This window comes from Ranitomeya variabilis, chromosome 6, assembly GCF_051348905.1.
Source record: "Ranitomeya variabilis isolate aRanVar5 chromosome 6, aRanVar5.hap1, whole genome shotgun sequence".
Taxonomy (NCBI): Eukaryota; Metazoa; Chordata; class Amphibia; order Anura; family Dendrobatidae; genus Ranitomeya; species Ranitomeya variabilis.
The window spans coordinates 31,181,838-31,203,575 of record NC_135237.1 but is presented as its reverse complement, the minus strand read 5'-3'; the positions used below and the strand labels follow the sequence as shown (position 1 = coordinate 31,203,575).

Below are 21,738 nucleotides of genomic sequence, written 5' to 3'. Positions count from 1 at the left end.
AAGGAACAGGATATACTCGTTCCACAACAATAAGAGCCAACAGCGTAAAGTAGAGGTGAAACATGTCAGAGGGCGAGGAACGGGGCTTGGGATCTGCTCACAAGTTATATAAAGATGAAATCTGCAACAAAAAGTGCTGCATTCATAAATTCTACAAATTCCAGAGCTGAAATCTCCCGGCATTCCCTACTAAAATACCCTTAAAGGAGTCCAGTAATCTGCCCCCATAGGGACCTTACCTTCCTCATCAATGTACGCGCTGATTCCATGAGGGCTGAATGTGGACAAGTCAAACCCTTTACTGATCCGGAGAGTGGATGGACGGGGCTCCTCATCATTCAGGTCCAGAAGGAAAATTTCTCCAGGTTTTTCAGGAGCAAAACTCACAATTCCAGGAAATTTCAGACCCTAGAAGTACATACAATGGATTAATATGAAAGATGCAGCATTTAAAGCATGCCTGCCGTATCCGGTTACTTTTCTGAATAATCTGTTGTGTGTGTACAGGAGGGAGAACAGTATAATGTGACTTGTATGCTGCATTTTCACCATTTTTCCCCTCTGGGGGCTCTCTCTAATTTCCAGTCGTCTCTGAGCTAGTGAGTAGAAACTGGCTGCTAAGAGGTCTCCCATGTTCAGCACATACAGAGGACATACAGAGCAGCCTAGAGAACATTATACAACAATATAGAGCAGTGTAGCTGTGAATCCAGCTCTGAAACTGGATAAACACTTGCCAGAAAGCAGCAATATGGAGGACATTTTACACTGCTCGGTACTATTCTATCTGTGATTCCAGATCTGAAATTGGATATACACTTACCAGAAAACAGCAGTATATACAGCATTTTACAGCTCTACTGAGCAGTGTGTCTGTAAATCCAGCACCGTCTGAGAAAACACTTACTAGAAAGCAGAAACACAGGTCTGTGCATGTCTGCATCTACCACTCTTGCTTCTTTGCTTCTAACACTTATCCTTTTCTGCACAAGCGGGTGGCCTATTGCCACTGTGCAGGAAAAGACTGTAGCATGCCCAGAGATGAGATTTGGGATTCAATTTTTTATTTTCCAAATTGGGGATTGTCCTAGACTCCTGAAGGTTAGCTATAAGGTTAAACATAAAGCGATGGCTTATCTTAGCCATATGATATCGCTTATTGGATATAAATAAATATTCCTTTAAATGGTTATTCCCAAGGTTAACTACAGACAGTCATAGGGGTCAGAAGGATGGGGACTTGCGGGGGGACTCCCACCATTATTGAACATGAACAGGTTCCCGAGATTTTGACACTCGGGATTTCATCTATTGATCTCTATGGTATTATCAGTGCCAGGACGGGTTTATTCTTAGCACTTGTGGCGGTACCGATCACTGGGCGAATCCCTATAATGTGATCCTTGTAATCCCTATTCATCTGCCCATAGACTTTCTATAAAACATCACTAACCTCCTCAGTAACAAAAAAAAAATCTGGTTTATAACAATATATAGTAGACATGGAAGAGGGAGAGGAGGGGGATGCAGCTGCAGCTTTTCATTCACTGTTTTAGAACAGTATGAGAAGGGCAGGGGAAGGAGAGCAGCAGGGGGGCATTGCTAATTTGTAGTAATTAATGCAGTATAACACGGTGAAAAAAAAAGTCCAGAGCTGCACATGAAAAATCGACAGCCTCCAGCACTGCCAGGGGCACGGTTTCCTAATGGGCAACAGGAGGTCTCAGGATTACAGCACGTAGCCCTTCATTGCTGTGGACCAACAGACACTTGACTTCACTATTTAGGTAATATATGGCGTTATTATTTGAGCTACTAAATAGAACTATAATTTGGTATTCTGTATGAAAGTATTATATGAACATTGTTTGACAGCGTTATGTCAGCACTACATGTAGCATTGTTTGGATACTGTGTAGAGGGAATATTTAGACATATTGCGGTGTTATTTTTGCACTGACTCATGATATTTCGTTGTGGATATATTGTACAGAATTATTATTTGGCAGTGTTTTATGAGCACTACGTGCAAGTATTATTAAGCTACTATGTGAAAGTATTGTTTGGGCATTGTATGGCGGTATTATGTGAGCATAACAAGGGTATTTAGACATTATATAGCAGTATTATTTTAGCACTGAACTATGTCATGTTGTGGAAATTGCAAAGAAGTATTAGTTGTCATTGTATGGCAGTTTTATGTGAGCACCAGGTGCCAGTATTACTTGGGTACTGCATTAAAGCCTTATTTAAGCATTTCATGGCGTTATTACATGTATTTGGACACTGTATCAAGGTATTTAGATGTTATATAGTTGTATTATTTTAGCACTGAACTATACTATGTTGTGGATATGGCAATAGCTGGCATTGTATGGCAGTTTTATGTGAGCTCCACATGCAAGTATTACTTGGGTACAGTATAAAAGCATTATGTTAGCATTGCATGGCAATATTATTTGCATTGTATGGCAGTGGTATGTGAGCACTACGTGTAAGTATTATTTGGATACTGCATTGAGGTATTTAGACATTATATGACGGTATTATTTTGGCACTGAATTATATTATGCTGTGGATATTGTACACAGATATTATTTGGCACTAGGTGAGAAAGACATGTAGGTATTGTTTGGATACAAAATGCCCGGCTGCTAGGACCCTCGTGATCAGCTGTGATCTATGGGAGATCCAGCAGCAAGTGTGCGAAATCCCTGCAGCGCCACCACTGGTGAAAGTAAGCATTACAGGTTCTCACTTAAAGCAATAGGGCTTTCCTTTTAATGCAAGAACATCTTGAATCCCCTACAGAGAGGGGTGATTTGTAATATTATAGACCCCAATAGAGACCCTCCATTATTAACCCAGAATTCCCTGACAAAGATCCCAGGCCAGACTGCATTGTAATGTGTTGCAGAACATGAATTTTATTACCTGGCATGGAAAAACAATTTTAGTGTTAAAGGGCTTATAAGAATAAGGACAATATTATTTGTTACATAAACAGCGCCATCCTTATCCGCAGGCTGTGTGTGGTATTGCAGATCATTGCATCTGGCTTGCAGTACCAGACACAACCCATGAACAAGAGTAGCGCTGTTTATGGAAGAGGTTGACTGTTTTTCTAACCCCGGATAAACCCTTTAATTTTACCAGAAGATCCTGTGTACTTACAGAGGAGATGAAGGCCAGACCGTTGGGAAGAAGCTCGACGTCTTCAGAGCCATATTCTGCAAGAGTAATCATGAGATAAAGAGGCGTCGGTTACATTTTATATCAATAGCGCACAATGTAGCGCTAAACGATCAGGTTTAACAAGCAGCAGACTTTTCTGATAATGACCAAATATTTATTTTACGGAAGGTTTCCGAAACTGGAAATCGTCCCAAAACTCGGCCCATAAACTGATATCTAAGGGAGTGGTCCTAGAATCCAATATTTGCACCTCCAATCTAAACTTAGGTGTTCCTGCCTATCAGGTTTTGCAACGTGTAATGTGCCAAAACCTTATGGAGTAGAATCAGATTTTTTTTTTTTGCAGTAAACTTCCAAAAATCCAAACAAAGGCTTTAGATACAATATTTGAAGGGAATGTGTTGGAAAATGACCTACTACTGTTAATGTTAAAGTTTTTATGTTAATAGTGGAGCGCCCCCAGACGCAGGGCCGCGGGGTACTCGGTACCGGGCCTCTTCTTCTTCTGTTCTGAGGATGTCACGGTGGCTAGACCCGGTCCGTGACCCTGCTAAGGGGCGTCCAGATAAAGGTGATGGTGTGGTGCAAGGCGCAATGAATAACGAGGACACAGGGTTGCAGTCTCTTTACCTCTTTACTGAAGACTTCAGGATCCGCAATCCAGAGCACTGCTAACAGGGCTGTCTGAGACCGGCCGGTCCGACGGCACATCCAGAGTTCCCTTTGCAGGTGGAAATCAGTGCCTACCAACTAGCGCCTGTGTGTTGTAGTACTTCCCTGCTGAGCACCACGGGATAGTCCTCACAACTGTTGTGTCTGTTTCTGATGTTCTCTCTCCGTCCCCCAGATGATATGGCTAGGACGCACCCGTATGACGGGTAGGCCTGGAGTTATTCTGGGACCCTAGAGTCGCCCCTCTCCCACAATTGCCCCCTATGTCTGCTTAGGTGATTTAGGTGAGACAGCCAACCTAGAGTTAACTGCCCTGCCGCGGTTTGAAGTAATGCTTGGAGCCCAATACTTCCTCGGCGTTCCGGCCACCGGCTACGCGCCTCAGTAGGATGTTGCCGATCTCGGGGCATGACTCCTACTGGATATCTCCTTAATGCTGTGATCTCGTTTCTCACTTCTCCACAATAAACTTCGCTTTGTGTCCTTTCTTAAGATGCCGCCGCAAGGTAGTGCAGGCGCAGCTCCGTAACGATGTCCTTTTCGCTAGGCCTCTGCCAGGATCCCACCCCTGACAGAGTCCTCCCTGAATCTCTCCCCGCAACACCCTCTGCCACAGGATGTTGCCTGGTCAAAACCCAGTCAGCTTCTCCCTAACTTCCTATCCAACCCCCAGTTTTACCCAAGTGTGAGGAGTGGCCTAATACATAGAACCCTTTTCTCCCCCTGGTGGCCGGAGTGTGAAGTGTAGTGTGACTGTGATACCTGGTCAGGTGAACTCTTTCAATGCCATCAGACATAACATCACTCCCCTTAGTGGCAGAGCAACATTACTGCGACGACCAGGACTCTGGGGCGCTGCACTAACAGGGAAAAAACCCTCAGGATCAGATGCCACAGGCAGGACCAGAGCCACAGGCAGGATCAGAGATCACAGGCAGGACCAGAGTCACAGGCAGGACCAGAGTCACAGGCAGGACCAGAGTCACAAGCAGAACAAGAGCCACAGGCAGAACCAGAATCACAGGCAGGACCAGAGTCACAGGCAGGACCAGAGTCACAGGCAGGACCAGAGCCACAGGCAGGACCAGAGACACAAGCAGGATCAGAGTCACAGGCAGGACCAGAGACCACAGGCAGGACCAGAGCCACAGGCAGGACCAGAGCCACAGGCAGGACCAGAGCCACAGGCAGGATCAGAGCCACAGGCAGGACCAGAGTCACAGGCAGGAGCAGAGACCACAGGCAGGATCAGAGTCACAGGCAGGATCAGAGTCACAGGCAGGATCAGAGTCACAGGCAGGACCAGAGTCACAGGCAGGACCAGAGTCACAGGCAGAACTAGAGCCACAGGCAGGACCAGAGTCACAGGCAGGTCCAGAGTCATAGGCAGGACCAGAGTCATAGGCAGGACCAGAGTCATAGGCAGGACCAGAGTCATAGGCAGGTAATATATGGATAGCACAGGATCCACCATTTACAATACGGTCACAGATCATTCCTCCCTCCCTGCACAATGACTTCTGCACAGACAACAGAGCATGCCCAATATATTCTCCCATAAAAGTCCATTAACCCTCCAGTCTATTGTTTCCTATGGTCCATGTGGCTGCTGGAAGCATCTCTCTAAATGACGGCATCTCAGGTAAGATCAGGCAAGACGGGCTTACAGAAAGTAAAACATCATTACAATATATTCCAGGACTCGCTGTGATCAGCTTCTTTTAAGTGGGTTCTCCTGTAAAGAAGGGCTCCATATATTAACCAGTAAATCTCATTCTATAGGACACAGTGAATTTTGCAGCCACTTACCAATCCCTTTGATCAACTGGCAATTAGGAAGCTCTATGGGATCGATCTCTCTGAACAATTGGGCTCGACGGCTAGAAAACAAAAAGGGAGAATAATCTGCTAAATATATTCAGCATTCGGAATATTTGCCCATTTTCTACCAGGATGGTACTTTACATTCACCTTTATATGTATCCTCTCTGCTCCTTTAAAGGGGATGCAAAAAAAAAATCCCATCAATCAGCTGCATTTTGAAGCCCACAAGAGATATATACTGATGCAGCTGATTGATGGGATTCTGAACCTGCAGACCCCCACAGATCGCTCAAAACACATCTATGATGTGCATCGTTCCTGTACAACGTGATGTACCCGCTCATTAGTAAGTCCATGAAGTACAGCCATGTGCGTGTGCTCCTGTAGAAACTGCGCACTTTAGACTGGTGTTTTGAGGATTGTTGAGGGTCTCAGGACTCGGCCCCCTTCCCAGATCAGCAGCACACTGCCACTCAAGCCATCAGTATCCTTTAAGGAAATTGCAGATGCTGGACCAAAGAGGCTCTAGACATGAAGTCCTGTAGTGATAATTTCCTGCTGATTAAACACTGATTGTATTGAAACAGCAACACAAAGTCCAGTAACTGATACATTACTGGAATCAGGGTCTCAGCCCTATATCATGCTGCCGACAGATTTCCTGTAAGGGCTTTTCCAGGCTTAAAATATTGATGATCTATTCTTAGGATAGGTCATCAATTTCAACTCGGTGGAGGACTCACATCCAGCACCAATCATCTGTTTTCTGCTCTATACAGAGATAAACAGTGGAAGTAGCTGGGACATCACAGATCTAAATACTGTAGTGACCGTGCTCAGCTCTCATTGCTTTCAATAGGAGCTGAGCTGCAGCGTCTGTGAACTGCTACAACACAGTGATGTCCGGCCCATGCCAGATCTAAAAGCAGATGATCAGTGGGGGTTGCCGAGGGTCGGACCTTCACTGTTTTGATATTAATCACCTATCCTAAGAGAAGGTCATTAATATCATAAGTTGGAAAATCCATTTAAGTGAATTATTGAAAGTTCAGGCTGCAGCTTTCAGAGAGGGTTGTTGAATTGAACACTATTATAAAAAGTATATCTGGGAGTGAAGAGGTAGGTGTAAGAGTGGGAGTTTGGTATAATAATAATAAAAAAAAGTGTCCGTAAACTCTCCTCTTCTGGAAATAATGGAGGTTATACAGGGGGAGAGTTGATGGTAAAAGGCTGTGATTGGTCAGAGGTTGATAACATGAAGAAAAGCTCCTGTACCTCCCCAGGGTTTCTTTTTTGCTGTACAGGGAAAGAGATTACAGTAACAGACTGTGATTGGTGAGAGGGTGATAATATGAAGAGAGGGTGATAATATGAAGAGAAGTACCAGTACAGCACAGGGGTCACAGGATAGATGACAGGATGTAATCGGTGAGAGGGGTGATAACATGAAGAAAAGCTCCTGTACCTCCCCGGAGTCTCTATCAGCTGTACAGGGAGAAGAGATGGTGCTACTCTTTTTGCAGGGAGTAACAGGGTAATTGAGGGCTAGCTGACGTCAAGCTGGGGTGTTATATCGTTAGGTAAGGTAAGGAAACCATTAGGCCATAATTAGGGCCGGAATCCCTAATGCTCATTTATGTGACCTACCCCTGTCTTACAAATCCCCTCCTTTTTAATATTGAGTAATTAACGTTGTTGTATATAGTAGGAGGGTTTTTTCACATTTCCCACCTCCCCCATAAAGACAGTGGAATTATCATTTCTAATCCTACTCCCCGTGTTAGGCCGGAGTCACACTAGAGCGTAATAAGGACGAGTGCTATGCTACAAAAAATAGCATAGCACTCGGATCAATATTAATCTATGGGGCAGCTCCCATCATCGTTTTTAAAGGGACCAAAAGTAATTGGACAATTGACTCCAAGGCTATTTCATGGACAGGTGTGGGCAATCCCTTCGTTATGTAATTCTCAATTAAGCAGATAAAAGCCCTGGAGTTAATTTGAGGTGTAGTGCTTGCATTTGGAAGGTTTTGCTGTGAAGTAAACATGCGGTAAAGGAGCTCTCCATGCAGGTGAAACAAGCCATCCTTAAGCTGCGAAAACAGAAAAACCCATCCAAGAAATTGGTACAATATTAGGAGTGGCAAAATCTACAGTTTGGTACATCCTGAGAAAGAAAGAAAGCACTGGTGAACTCATCAATGCAAAAAGACCTGGGCGCCCACGGAAGACAACAGTGGTGGATGATCCCAGAATAATCTCCATGGTGAAGAGAAACCCCTTCACAACAGCCAACCAAGTGACCACCACTCTCCAGGAGGTCGGCGTATCAATATCCAAATCTACCATAAAGAGAAGACTGCATGAAAGTAACTACAGAGGGTTCACTGCACGGTGCAGCCACTCATAAGCATCAAGAAGAAAAAGGCTAAAAAACATCTAAAAAAGCCAGCACAGTTCTGGAAGAACATTCTGTGGACAGATGAAACCAAGATCAACCTCTACCAGAATGATGGAAAGAGAAAAGTATGGTGAAGGCGCGGTCCAGCTCATGATCCAAAGCATACCACATCATCTGTAAACCACGGCGGAGGCAGTGTGATGGCTTGGACATGCATGGCTGCCAGTGGCACTGGGTCACTAGTGTTTATTGATGATGTGACACAGGAATGAATTCTGAGGTCTTCAGAGCCGCCATACTGTGTGCTCAGATCCAGCCAAATGCAGCCAAACTGATTGGTCGTTGTTTCATGCTACAGATGGACAATGACCCAAAACATAAAGCCAAAGCAACCCAGGAGTTTATTAAAGCAAAGAAGTGGAATATTCTTGAACGGCCAAGTCAGTCACCTGATCTCAACCCAATTGAGCAGCATTTCACTTGTTAAAGACTAAACTTCAGACAGAAAGGCCACAAACAAACAGCAACTGAAAACCACCGCAGCAGAGGCGAAGCTAAGGGTTCAGCTCAGGGGGGGCGAACCATCTGAGAGGGCCCCTAACCCTTGATTACAACTATGGTGGCACACTTTAATCATGGGTAAAGAGGGGAACCTCAGCAGATGATCCTGCTGTAATCGAAAATGTATAATAGCCCCCGCATTAGCCCCCACGTTGTATCTCCCTTGGATTATGGTCTCTGTCCCTTTCTGTGGGCTGCAAATTGCAGAAAATAAAAACAACCAGTAAATGCGTATAGAGTCCATCATATGGGAATAGGTCCCTGAATGAATCCAGGTAACCCTAAAAGGAATACTCTTGTCTGGACAAGACCCTGAAGAGGTGAATGGAAAGAAAGAGGAACGCAGAAGAAAGGGCGGGAGGTAAAATATCACACAATGAAAGAAGAAAGTGTGCCCCCCGTATGTCATCTCTTCTTTTTTTCCCTTCTCCCCATTTGCGGGCCATGTTATTCAGACAGTATACATATGCATCTATATGTGATTGTGATTATCTATACTCACCTACTGGCTGTTCCCATTTTTATTCTATTTGGCTTCATCATATATATTTATCCTCAACTTTATGGGGATTTTTATTGTTTATATAAATGGCATTTTCAAGTTGGTTACCTTGTATTTACTGATATGAGATGACACACACTGGACTGATAGGATTCTGACCCCAGCTACAGGACCACATTACAAGAGATAGAGAGAGAGATGCTGAGAGAGAGACTGAGAGACAGAAAGAGAGAAGACAGAAAGACAGAGAGCGAGACTGAGAGAGACAGAGAGAGCGAGACCGAGACAAAGAGACTGAGAGAGACAGAGAGAGACTGAGAGAGAGAGACACAGAGAGAGACTAACAGAGACAGAGAGACTGACACAGAGACTGAGATCGAGACAGAGAGAGCAAGACAGAGAGAGAGCGAGACTGAGACAGAGAGAGAGAGAGAGAGAGAGAGTGACAGAGAGTGAGAGAGACAGAGACTGAGAGAGACAGAGAGAGACTGACACAGAGACTCAGAGAGAGACTGAGACAGAAAGACACAGAGAGCGACACTGAGACAGAGAGCGCGAGACCTTGACTGAGAGAGACAAAGACAGAAACTGAAGAGAGACTGACAGACAGAGAGACTGAGAGACAGACAGAGATTGAGAGAGACTGACTGAGAGAGACAGAGAGACTGACAGAGAGAGAGCGAGACTAAGACAGAGACAAACTGAGAGCGAGACAAAGACTGAGCCAGAGAGAGACTGCCAGAGAGTGACAGAGAGAGACTAACAGAGACTGAGACAAAGACTGACAGAGAGACAGAGACTGAGAGACAGAGAGAGAGCGAGACAAAGACTGAGATAGAGAGAGACTGCCAGAAAGTGACAGAGACTGACAGAGACAGAGACTGAGAGACAGCGAGACAGAGTGAGCGAGACAGAGAGTGAGCGAGACAGAGAGACAGACTGATAGAGAGCGAGACAGAGAGAGCGAGACAGAGAGCGAGAGAGTGAGCGAGACAGAGAGCGAGAGCGAGACAGACAGAGAGAGCGAGACAGACTGAGAGAGAGCGAGACAGAGAGTGAGACAGAGAGAGCGAGACAGAGAGTGAGACAGAGAGAGCGAGATTGAGAGAGTGAGACTGACAGAGACAGAGCAAAACGGATGCAAGAAATCTCAGGGACATGTCAGGAGGGGAGCAGTGTCCTGCCTCCTCCTCACTGCACAGTGCAGTCACCTCCAGCCCCCTGCAGCCTGAGCTCCTACTCCGTCCTATCTCCTGTCCTGCTCCTGTATGCAGGGCAGGGAGGGAAGAAGCAGCGTCCTGAAGTCTCTTCAGCAGACACCACACAGCCGGCAATGTGTGTGTGTCTGCAGTATGCTGGAGGCAGCAGGTACAGTGCCGGCACCCAGCGTCCCCGGGCACATGCTCCTCTACAGAACAGACCGCGGCAGTGCAGGAAGATTCTGTCTCTGCTCTACCGCAGAGCTCAACTATATTGGCGTGCACAGCAGGCTAATATAGTTAAGGGTAGCGTAGCTCCAGGTGGGCCCCTCTGAGCTCCGGGCCCGGGGCGACCACACCCTCTGTCCCCCTGGTACTACGCTACTGCACCGCAGTGAAGGCCTGGCAGAGCATCAAAAAGGAGGAAACACAGCGTCTGGTGATGTCCATGAGTTCAAGACTTCAGGCAGTCATTGCCAACAAAGGGTTTTCAACCAAGTACTAAAAAGGAACATTTATTGAATCTGTCCAATTACTTTTGGTCCCTTTAAAAACAGGGTGGCACATGTTAAGGAGCTGAAACTCCTAAACCCTTCATCCAATTTTAATGAGGATACCCTCAAATGAAAGCTGAAAGTCTGAACTTCAACTGCATCTGAATTGTTTTGTTTAAAATTCATTGTGGTAATGTCTATAACCAAAATGAGAAAAATGTTGTCTCTGTCCAAATATATATGGACCTAACTGTATGTTTTCACGAATATTTGAGACCATGGATCCATTATATGTCCATTTTGCAAGCCGGCGAGAAAATCTCACCATACAGATGTCATACGGATACTTTGATGAGAAAAAATCGCATCCTTGCATTGCACTTGGATGACATACGGATCACTGTTCGGGAACATTTCTGCGAATATCAGCCATGAAAAACGGACCGATTTTTTATATGTTATGTGTGACTCCAACCTTACAAAGAGTGCGGCTAAAGCTTGATTCTAGTAAAGTGTAGACGCTCAGATTCTAGGTTTGGAAATGATACAGAGGATTGATCGATTACATTTTCCTTGGTGATCAAATAATCAAAAGGTTAAATCTACTGCAAAAAATGTTGCAAATCAAACTAAACTCAAAATACAAGGAACATCCCTGGACATTTCCTGAATGGTTCCCTTTCCCAGCATACCAAACATATTTTGTAAAATAATTATGGAACAGATGGAGAAGAGCAACACATGACTGCAGGATCAGACTACACCAGGTTTGTTTGTAGTCTGTAGCCATGGAGACACATAAGTCTGCAAAGAAGCTGCATACACAAGTAGTCGGCAGTTAAAGAAGTGTTTTTTAAAGCAGCTTATTATTATTATTATTTTAGTTGACATAGAACAAAAAAAGTTTTTTTGCAATTCCCCCATACACTAAAAGGAGAAAATATTTATATTCTAGATTCATTCACGAGGAAGTTTGAGAAAAATATGAAGAAGAACATTCCGGACAAAGATAACAGTGTTTGGTAGAACGGTTTCGTAAATTAAAGTCTTTGTGCCCCGATGGGATATTATGCAGCCGGTCAGCCAGTCCCTCATGTACACTCGGTTGTCTTTCTGTTGCTGCCAGGACAAGGATTTCACAATTGGTGATGAACGAGCAGACGAAGAATCAGCCCAAGACGTCTAGAACTTGTGCCAAGTGTTTGCTGCAATTAGACACCTTTCAATTTTATATCTTTCTGCCTGTGGCACATAAAACCGTAATAACATAATGATACAAGCACATCCACACCTTTAATACTTTGCAGAAACCGTATTAGACAAAGTGGGGCCCCGGCCAAAGTTCAAAGTGTGGTCCCAAATGCTCCCATATTGCACAATCGCACAAACATTGCGGTTGTATTTACATGCGCTGATCTCAGGCTGATAACCGAGTGCGATCGCCAATACTGAAGTCATTCAGAGTTTGTTTCCCGGCCTCTTTACACCGACTGTCAATGAATGATGCCCCATGCAAACTGAGGAACAATGTATGTATGTTACAGTGACACGCACTGTCACTTATGATACTCTACTCACAGAGCGCATACATACACAGGTATACACAGAGCACATACAGGTATACAGAGCACATACATACATATATAAAGAGTGAATGGTGGGGACAGAACAATCACAAATAGATCAGTGTGTACAGTATCATGTTATCAGCAGCACATCACCCAATTCAAACTGAGGAACAATGTATGTATGTTACAGTGACACACACTGTCACTTATGATACACACAGAGCACATACAGTACATACACAGGTATACACAGAGCACATACACACATGTATACAGAACACATACATACATGTATACAGAGCACATACACACAGGTATACACAGAGCACATACATACATGTATACAGAGCACATACATGTATACAGAGCACATACATGTATACAGAGCACATACACACAGGTATACACAGAGCACATACATACATGTATACAGAGCACATATATACAGAGCACATACATTATATATCACCAATATACACACACCACCAAGAGTGCATACATTCTAGGCTAAGCCACATACACAAAGATAGACACACGTCCATTCACATAATTTGACTGTCTGTCTCACACAGGATGGATCCTCCAGAGAGAGACGCTCTTTGTAACCACTTAGGCTACTTTCACACTAGCGTCGGGAACAACCCGTCGCTGTGCGTCGGGCCGCCGTTCCCGACGCTAGCGTGGTCTCCGCCGCACAACGGGGGCAGCGGATGCATTTTTCCCACGCATCCGCTGCCCCATTGTGAGGTGCGGGGAAGTGCGGGGAGGTGGGGGCGGAGTTCCGGCCGCGCATGCGCGGTCGGAAAAAGCGGACCGTCGGGAGCAAAAAACGTTACATGTAACGTTTTTTTTCCCGACGGTCCGCTAACACACGCCCAAGCGTCGCAAAACGGACGCGACGTTTTGCAATGCGTCGCAAATGCGTCGCTAATGCGTCGCTAATGTTAGTCTATGACGAAAAAACGTATCCAGCAAGAACTTTTGCTGGATGCGTATTTTCGGCAAAACGACGCATTTGCGACGTATTGCAGTTAACGCTAGTGTGAAACTAGCCTTATACTCTGGACAAGAGATGAAGATTCTGAGCACAGGACTTCTTGTAATAAAAATGACCTAAGAATGTTTAACAAAATAGGTTTTACAAGTCAGTAAGAAGATCGTTTTCATAGGATCAGCTACTTAAATTATTTTAAATTTGAATTATTAAGCACCATAATGGTGTTCCAAAATCCCTATGACACTTCCTGCCTTGTATTATTAATGGGTCACTAATGGAAATGTTGAATTTCATGCTGTGTAAATTCTGCCTGATAACGGTCTACAAATTTAGGAATTAAGGTGGTACCCTAACCCTAATTAAATTTTAGAAATATGATTTTTTTTAGTTTGTTAGCAAACCCATTATGAACATTTGAAGAATTAAGGGTATGTGCACACGATCAGTAAATGCTGCTGGTTGGACGCTGTGTACTTATGCAGGGTCCAACCCGCAGCGTCCAGCTGTTACAGCATAGTGGATGGAATTTCAAGAAATCCTATGTCCACTATGCGTCCAGAGATCCCCGCACCTCACCCGCGGAGACGGACATGTGGCGCGTTTCTCCAGACCGCAGCATGTCTATTTATCTTGCGGAGAAATTTCACCTGTACAATGTATTGGACGTGGTGAATCTGCACAGTTCAGTGAACACCTACGGATTCATATACCGCAACGCTGAGTCCAACGTGCTGCCACTTCCAGATCGTGTGCGCCCGGCCCCAGCCTGCAGGGGGCACCGTGCTGCCATTATTATCTTATTATAAGGATTTTAACCCCTTCATTCCTGGGCAATTTTCCATTTTTGTTTTTTCCTCCCCTTCTTCCACGAGCCATAACTTTTTTTCATTTTCCAGCCATATAGCTGTATGAGGACTTGTTTTTTGCGGGACAAGTTGTACTTTTGAATGACAACATCGATTTTACCACATAGTGTACCGGAAAACAATTTCAAGCGTATTGAAATAGCAAAAAAAAACCGTGCAATTTTTTTTAATTTTTTATACCATTTTTTTTTATTTATCTGAGAGGTGAAAAAAAAATCAGAAATGTGTAAAATGTGTTACCTGCTCTAAGTTCCAAGCTGCGGGGGTCCCAAAGGTGCTTGCACTGGCTTTTATTCAGGTGCCATAGTAAATAAAAATGGTCTGGCCACCCCTTCAACTACAATTACACCGTAATCGATACTGTACATGTAGGTGAATCGGGGGCCACTTATGCAACTTATTAGGGTCCATTTGATCGGGGGGTTACGCTCGTTATTCTAGCCATTAGATTAATAAGAAAAAAGGATTTCCTGATCCGTGAAAGACATTAGTGACTTCCGTGTGGATTTCCAGGAGGAATATCCTGGCCTGTGAATTATGTGTCAGATGTTTGATGAGAACTGCTGCACAAGGTACAAAAACAAACTTAAGGTGCAGCAAGCCTTTCACCCAGAGCCAACCGCTCAGGGCGTGCCCCGTGCAATAGTTCCTGGCGACCTGTGCCCAGATCTAAAAGGTGGGGCAACATACTGGACAATCACTGCAGAACTACAAGTCTCATCCTGCCCTGCTAAACATCAAGTCATAGCAACGAAGACCCTTACAAAGCGCAAGCTATTTCCTGGTCTATTGTTCTTCAACTCTTGGTGAACTACAAGTCCCAGCATATGCAAAAGACAGAACCGTGATACCAAAAGAGTTTTTTTTGTTTTGTATTTTTTTTAAGTTTTGCAGAAAGGATTGACCTCCTAGGACAGACGATGCAGGGTCTATACCAGTGCGGCCAGTACATACTGGAAGTTGTTGAGTCGCAGGTTGGAGACCACTGGTGGACAGTATATGTCACGATGAGAGGACTAGAAGTCTCAGACTGCCTTGAAAAAGAAGGAAAGACTATAACAAACAAATCACAAATGACCATGAGTGCCCCTTTCCCTGCATTAGTTGTTCACTTCACCTTCGGCATGCTGGGACTTGTAGTTACACAACAGTATGTTCCATTTTATTCATATCTCCAAGCTGTTGCAGAACTACAACTCCCAGCAAATCCAAGTATAAAAGGATGAAGTCTTGATGGATAGATCAATTTTTAGAAGAATTATAGTAAGGATCTAGCGGTGGTCTTCCCACTGTACCCCTCCCAGGATATCCTGACAGCTGCATGCTGGGAGTTGCAGTTTCTTAACTTCCTATAGAGCAACAAAGCTCCATTTAACAAATAAATATCAGGACAGAGGTCACAGATCTGATATTTTCAACCATTGATCCTCAAAAAAAAGAACATGCTGCAACATGTATTTCCCTCTAATTTATTGTATTCCAAGGTAAACTGCGGGGGGAAGGAAGGGGGGACTACAAGACCCAGCATATCCAGCAGAGAAGCATACTGGGACTGCTGATTCTGCAAGGCCCACAAAGACATTGTTGCTTCGTTTAATCAAAATGAAAAAATAAATAATACAACACAAAGAGATACAATGTATCAACCCCCTCACCATTCTCAAACATTTCTAAGTTAGGGAAAAGTTACAAAACTGGTAATAAAGTTGTAAGTTTACTTACCTGAATTTCACCAGTCTCTCCCCCAGAGCAGCCAGGAGGACCACAATTACAGCCAGTTTGAGCAGAGCCCCCATAGCTGCAGAGATTGCACTGGCAGTAACCTGTGTTCTGGACTGCAAGTAGGAGTGAGAGCAGTTATCTGTAATACACTGACTGGGTGCTGCTGCTGGACTCTGTCCAGTGTGTGATCTGCGCATGCGTGGGATGCCAGAAGCCTTCCCAAAAACTCTAAGACCAAACTTTGCCCAAAGTTCCTAAACTTATTTTCTGTTGCATAATTGGAGAAGCAGCGAACAGCAGTGACCCTATAACCATGATCAAATATGGAAATTATTCATAGAGGGTGATAATGTAAGGGACACAAGGAGCAGTCCGTAAATATTACTTATTATGTCTTTGTAAGTGTCCATGTTGTGCATTTCCCTGCTATGTATAATTACTGTTATAGTTGTAGGGAACGCGTAGTACCCCAATTTGGCCACTAGATGGGGGTGCAGAGTTATTCAGCTTGTAAATAGTTAAAGGGAACCTATCACCCCGTTTTTTTCGGTATGAGATAAAAATACTGTTAAATAGGGCCTGAGCTGTGCATTACAATAGTGTAGTTTGTGGACCCCGATTCCCCACCTATGCTGCCGAAATACGTTACCAAAGTAGTCATTTTCGCCTGTCAATCAGGCTGGTCAGGTCGGATGGGCGTGGCTTCTTCCCCCAGATATTGCGTAGTTTTCCGTTGGTGGCGTAGTGGTGTGCGCATGTCCAAGGTCCCCAATCCTGCACGGGGGGGTGAAAATAGCAGCGATGTCCGTTATTCCATTGGTGGTCGGTGGGTGCGGCCATCTTCCTTTGGCCGCGCGTGCGCAGAAGCGGCGCTCTGCTGGCCGCGGCTTCAGGAAAATGGCCGCCGCGATCTCCATCTGCGCACGCGCGGCATCCCGCGGCCATTTTCCTGAAGCCGCGGCCAGCAGAGCGCCGCTTCTGCGCACGCGCGGCCAAAGGAAGATGGCCGCGCCCACCGACCACCAATGGAATAACGGACATCGCTGCTATTTTCACCCCCCCGTGCAGGATTGGGGACGTTGGACATGCGCACACCACTACGCCACCAACGGAAAACTACGCAATATCTGGGGGAAGAAGCCACGCCCATCCGACCTGACCAGCCTGATTGACAGGCGAAAATGACTACTTTGGTAACGTATTTCGGCAGCATAGGTGGGGAATCGGGGTCCACAAACTACACTATTGTAATGCACAGCTCAGGCCCTATTTAACAGTATTTTTATCTCATACCGAAAAAAACGGGGTGATAGGTTCCCTTTAAGTGGGAGGAGCTAACGGCAGTTAATGGGGGAAACATCTGGAAATTTGAATTAGTTGGGCGGGAGCGCCCTGTCAGGGCATTCGGGTCTGCAGCAGCCCAAGATCCAGTTTTGCCCCTCAGACCATATGGGGTCATCACAACAGAACCAACCCCAATCAGAGGACCATAAAACACTCCTTATCTAAGAACTGTCCCAATATTTATGGACATAACTGTTTATCACTCATGGTAATTCTGCTTCATGTCACCTATCTTATCCATGGTTTTTTCTTTTTTTTTTTTTTCTGTGCTATGTTGTGCATAAATATGTGATTCTTCAGAATTTCTATTAGTCTATGCCTGATGAAGAGACCTGTGTAGTCTTGAAAGCTTGCAATTTGTTACCATCTTTTCAGTTAGCCATCAAAAGGTATCAACCACTGAGGACTCTGAATTCTAAATATTTTTCAAGATCCAGTCAGGCAGCATCAGCGTGGGAAGGCTACGAAAGAAAGAAGGAAGGCATTGAAAGGGACACTGACAGCGAAGTATAAGTGGGACTGCGGCTGTAGGTGCTAGAAAAGAAAGAAAAATATTTAGAATTGAGAGTCCTCAGTGGTTGATACCTTTTAATGGCTAACTGAAAAGAAGTAAGCAGTACAGACAGGTCACTCAGAATGTGGCGGTTTGCTAAGCAGATGGATGTACTCGGGAACAGGGTGAAATGGTTTTGAGGAATCCCTACTAAAGTAAGACTGGGCACAGAGGATGCTGGAGGACTGGTGAGAACGGTCCGTTCTGGAAGCGGGCTTAGTAATGATGAAGGAGAGACAGAGAAGAAACTGCGTATTGTAAAGCCTGAGGTAAATGCTGACAAGGAAAGAGAGAAGACATGGACAGAAAAGAAACGGTGCATTGTAAAGCCTGAGGTAAATGCGGACAAGGAAAGAGAGAAGACATGGACAGAAAAGAAACGGTGCATTGTAAAGCCTGAGGTAAATGCGGACAAGGAGAGTAGACAGGGACAGAAAAGAAACGGTGCATTGTAAAGCCTGAGGTAAATGCGGACAAGGAAAGAGAGAAGACATGGACAGAAAAGAAACGGTGCATTGTAAAGCCTGAGGTAAATGCGGACAAGGAAAGAGAGAAGACATGGACAGAAAAGAAACGGTGCATTGTAAAGCCTGAGGTAAATGCGGACAAGGAGAGGAGACAGGGACAGAAAAGAAACTGTGTATTGTAAAGCCTGAGGTAAATGCGGACAAAGAGAGGAGACAGGGACAGAAAAGAAACGGTGCATTGTAAAGCCTGAGGTAAATGCGGACAAGGAAAGGAGACAGGGACAGAAAAGAAACTGTGTATTGTAAAGCCTGAGGTAAATGCTGACAAGGAAAGAGAGGAGACAGAAAAGAAACTGCGTATTGTAAAGCCTGAGGTAAATGCTGAAAAGAACCGTTATGTGCCTGTTTCAAGTAAAGTTCATTGTTCAAGCGTTCAACGGGACTGTGACTGACTATTCTGCCTCGGCTGCAGATGATTACAGGAAGCAACAAGGGAAAAGGAGCAGCAGGTATGCTGACTGGGAGTCGTGGAGTGTATGTGAGGGGAGGCCAGTGTGTGATGGAGCAGAAGTCCTCAGCCACGACTACCCGCCTGGCCCACCCTTACAATTTCACAACGTCTGGTGGCAATTGTCCAAAGGCTTCATTTCTCACCAGCTTCCAATGTCTGGAACTCCCAATAGAAACCTAAGAACAGAGCACGTCCTTCACTGCTTTGGACAAGCATACATTTATTTTTTTTGCCTGCTTTAGATGGCATTTTTAGTTTTATTGTATGACTAGTATGGTGGTAGAAATACAGTATATGGCGGTGTTATGGGGGCACTCTGCTGTTTGTGAGTATTATTTAGGTGTTGTACGGTGTTATTAACCATTGAATGGCAGTTGCATGCTTATTATATGGAATATTATGTCTATTATTAATATTATTATTATTTATATAGCACCATTAATTCCATGGTGCTGTACATGAGAAAGGGGTTACATACAGATTACTAGTTCACACAATGTATTTTTTTTTAGCAATCTTCCAAAAGTGAGGCATTTTTACAGTGTTTACAAAAACACAAAACAAATACATCAGGAACGAATCATGTGAACACAGCCTTAGGGTATACTCTGCTCAAAAATATACATAAAAAACACTTTAAACACTTATTTTAAAGAGAAAATGCTCCTATAGTGCACATGGTACATTATTTGCGGGATTTCCCATTAAAATAAATAGGTTATTCAGAGTTTTTAGGCAATGTTCAGACGGAGATTTTTTTGAGGCGTTTAAAAAGGAAAGGATATTTCAAATGGAAACTGCTGCTGGAAACTCTCCTTTTGGGGGTGGGAAGTTTTTGGAGGAGTATTTCTTTATCTTGAAATGGTTTTGAAAAATTTTTAAAGAGTTTTTTCCCTGAAGTTTTTCTTTACATTTGCCTATTTTGGGGTATGTGTACATACCCCGTATTTCTCAGGCGGGTCTGCTCCACAACCTACTTTAAAAATGTGTGCAGCTTCCTCAGGGGCATCAATGTCCCTGTGTGCAGCTTCCTCAGAGGCATCAATGTCCCTGTGTGCAGCTTCCTCAGAGGCATCAATGTCCCTGTGTGCAGCTTCCTCAGAGGCATCAATGTCCTTTGTGCAGCTTCCTCAGGGGCATCAATGTCCCTGTGTGCTGCTTCCTCAGGGGCATCAATGTCCCTGTGTGCAGCTTCCTCAGGGGCATCAATGTCTCTGTGTGCTGCTTCCTCAGGGGCATCAATGTCCCTGTGTGCTGCTTCCTCAGGGGCATCAATGTCCCTGTGTGCTGCTTCCTCACAGGCATCAATGTCCCTATGTGCAGCTTCCTCAGGGGAATCAATGTCCCTGTGTGCTGCTTCCTCAGGGGCAGCAATGTCCCTGTGTGCAGCTTCCTCACAGGCATCAATGTCCCTGTGTACAGCTTCCTCAGGGGAATCAATGTACCTGTGTGCAGCTTCCTCAGAGGCATCAATGTCCCTGTGTGCAGCTTCCTCAGAGGCATCAATGTACCTGTGTGCAGCTTCCTCTGGGCCATCAATGTCCCTGTGTGCAGATTCTTCAGGGGCATCAATATTTCTGTGTGCAGCTTCCTCAGGGAAATCAATGTCCCTGTTTTCAGCTTCCTCAGGGGAATCAATGTCCCTGTTTGCAGCTTCCTTTTTGACTAAATTGGATGTGTGCTTAGGATCTTGCTGGAATTTCCAGCCCCTGCCTACTTTGATCTTACCATGTGGCAACATTACATTCTCCAGTATATCCTTATACATGGTAACATTCATATTTCCATTAATTCTATGCAGAGGGCCAATGGCAGATGCAGAGAAGCAGCCCCAAACCATGACATTGCCACCACCATGTTTGACTGTAGGTGTGTGGTACCTTACATCATTACGTTTTCCAATTGTGCGGTAAATATAGTACTTGCCATCACTGCCAAACAGATTGGTCTAAGGTGTTATGTTCAGATGAATCCAATCTGGCTCTTTCCATTAGCTATGTTCTTTGGCAAACTCAAGTCGGACCTTCCGGTTCTTTGCAGAGATGAAAGGCTTCTAGACTGGAACTTGTGCATTGAACCCTACTGCTCGCACCAGTTTGGTGGCTCACTTTTACTCCATATTCTTCGTTAATTTCGTGCAAAGTCTGTACAGCACTTTTATGGAAATCAGAAACTGACTTTCTCTTAATAATGTGATCAACTTTGGAGTAAGTTTTCCGTGGCCGTCCACTTCTAGGTTTGTCAGCTGTTTCCTCTTTTTGGCTTTTGCCTGACTTCACTCTCAGAATAATAAGCTTCCTGAGATATATACACACACACACACACACACACACACACACACACACACACACACACACACACACACACACACACACACACACTTAAAAAATCTATGGTAAACATGTAGATCTATATTATTATTTTGGATTTAAAAAAAAAAGACATTAACAAGTGTTTCTTTGAATAATTTTTCCTTTTGTAAATTAGACTTTTTTTTAGCAAATTTTACACCACGGCGTTTAAAAAGTTAAATTGCCGCTAAATCAGGCTTTGTTGGTCTGTAAGTAAAGAAGATGCAGCATCTGTGCTCGTTACATTATGTCTTTTTGACAATATAAGGATTCATCCACACATTGCAGTCACAGTGCGGAATTTTGGGTTGCAAAAAAAAAAAACACTAATTTTTCAAAATCGTTGTAAGGGTGCTGCAGTTTTACCAAAATCACGGTAAAAAAAAAAGAAGCTGCTGCAATGTGTAAACAGTGTTATAGATGGCGTAGTTTAAATGATTGATAGGTCATTAGATCGACTGGTGTAACATCTGATGGATTATTGATGGATCAATCAGTTGATTCAAGTA

General features: G+C 44.3%; 1 protein-coding gene across 1 annotated transcript in view; it reads right to left on the bottom strand.

The window, feature by feature from the left end:
* LOC143781512 (serum paraoxonase/arylesterase 2-like) overlaps window positions 1-16,163 on the bottom strand; it is a 38,164-nt gene extending 22,001 nt beyond the window's left edge. The window contains exons 1-4 of the mRNA XM_077268145.1: window positions 16,004-16,163; window positions 5,677-5,747; window positions 3,175-3,230; window positions 240-408 (exon numbers count right to left, since the gene is read on the bottom strand). Of these exons, the coding sequence (XP_077124260.1) occupies window positions 240-408; window positions 3,175-3,230; window positions 5,677-5,747; window positions 16,004-16,077 (370 nt within the window). The 5' untranslated portion in view covers window positions 16,078-16,163. The remainder of the gene's footprint in view (window positions 1-239; window positions 409-3,174; window positions 3,231-5,676; window positions 5,748-16,003) is intronic.
* Between the last annotated feature and the right edge of the window lie 5,575 nt (window positions 16,164-21,738).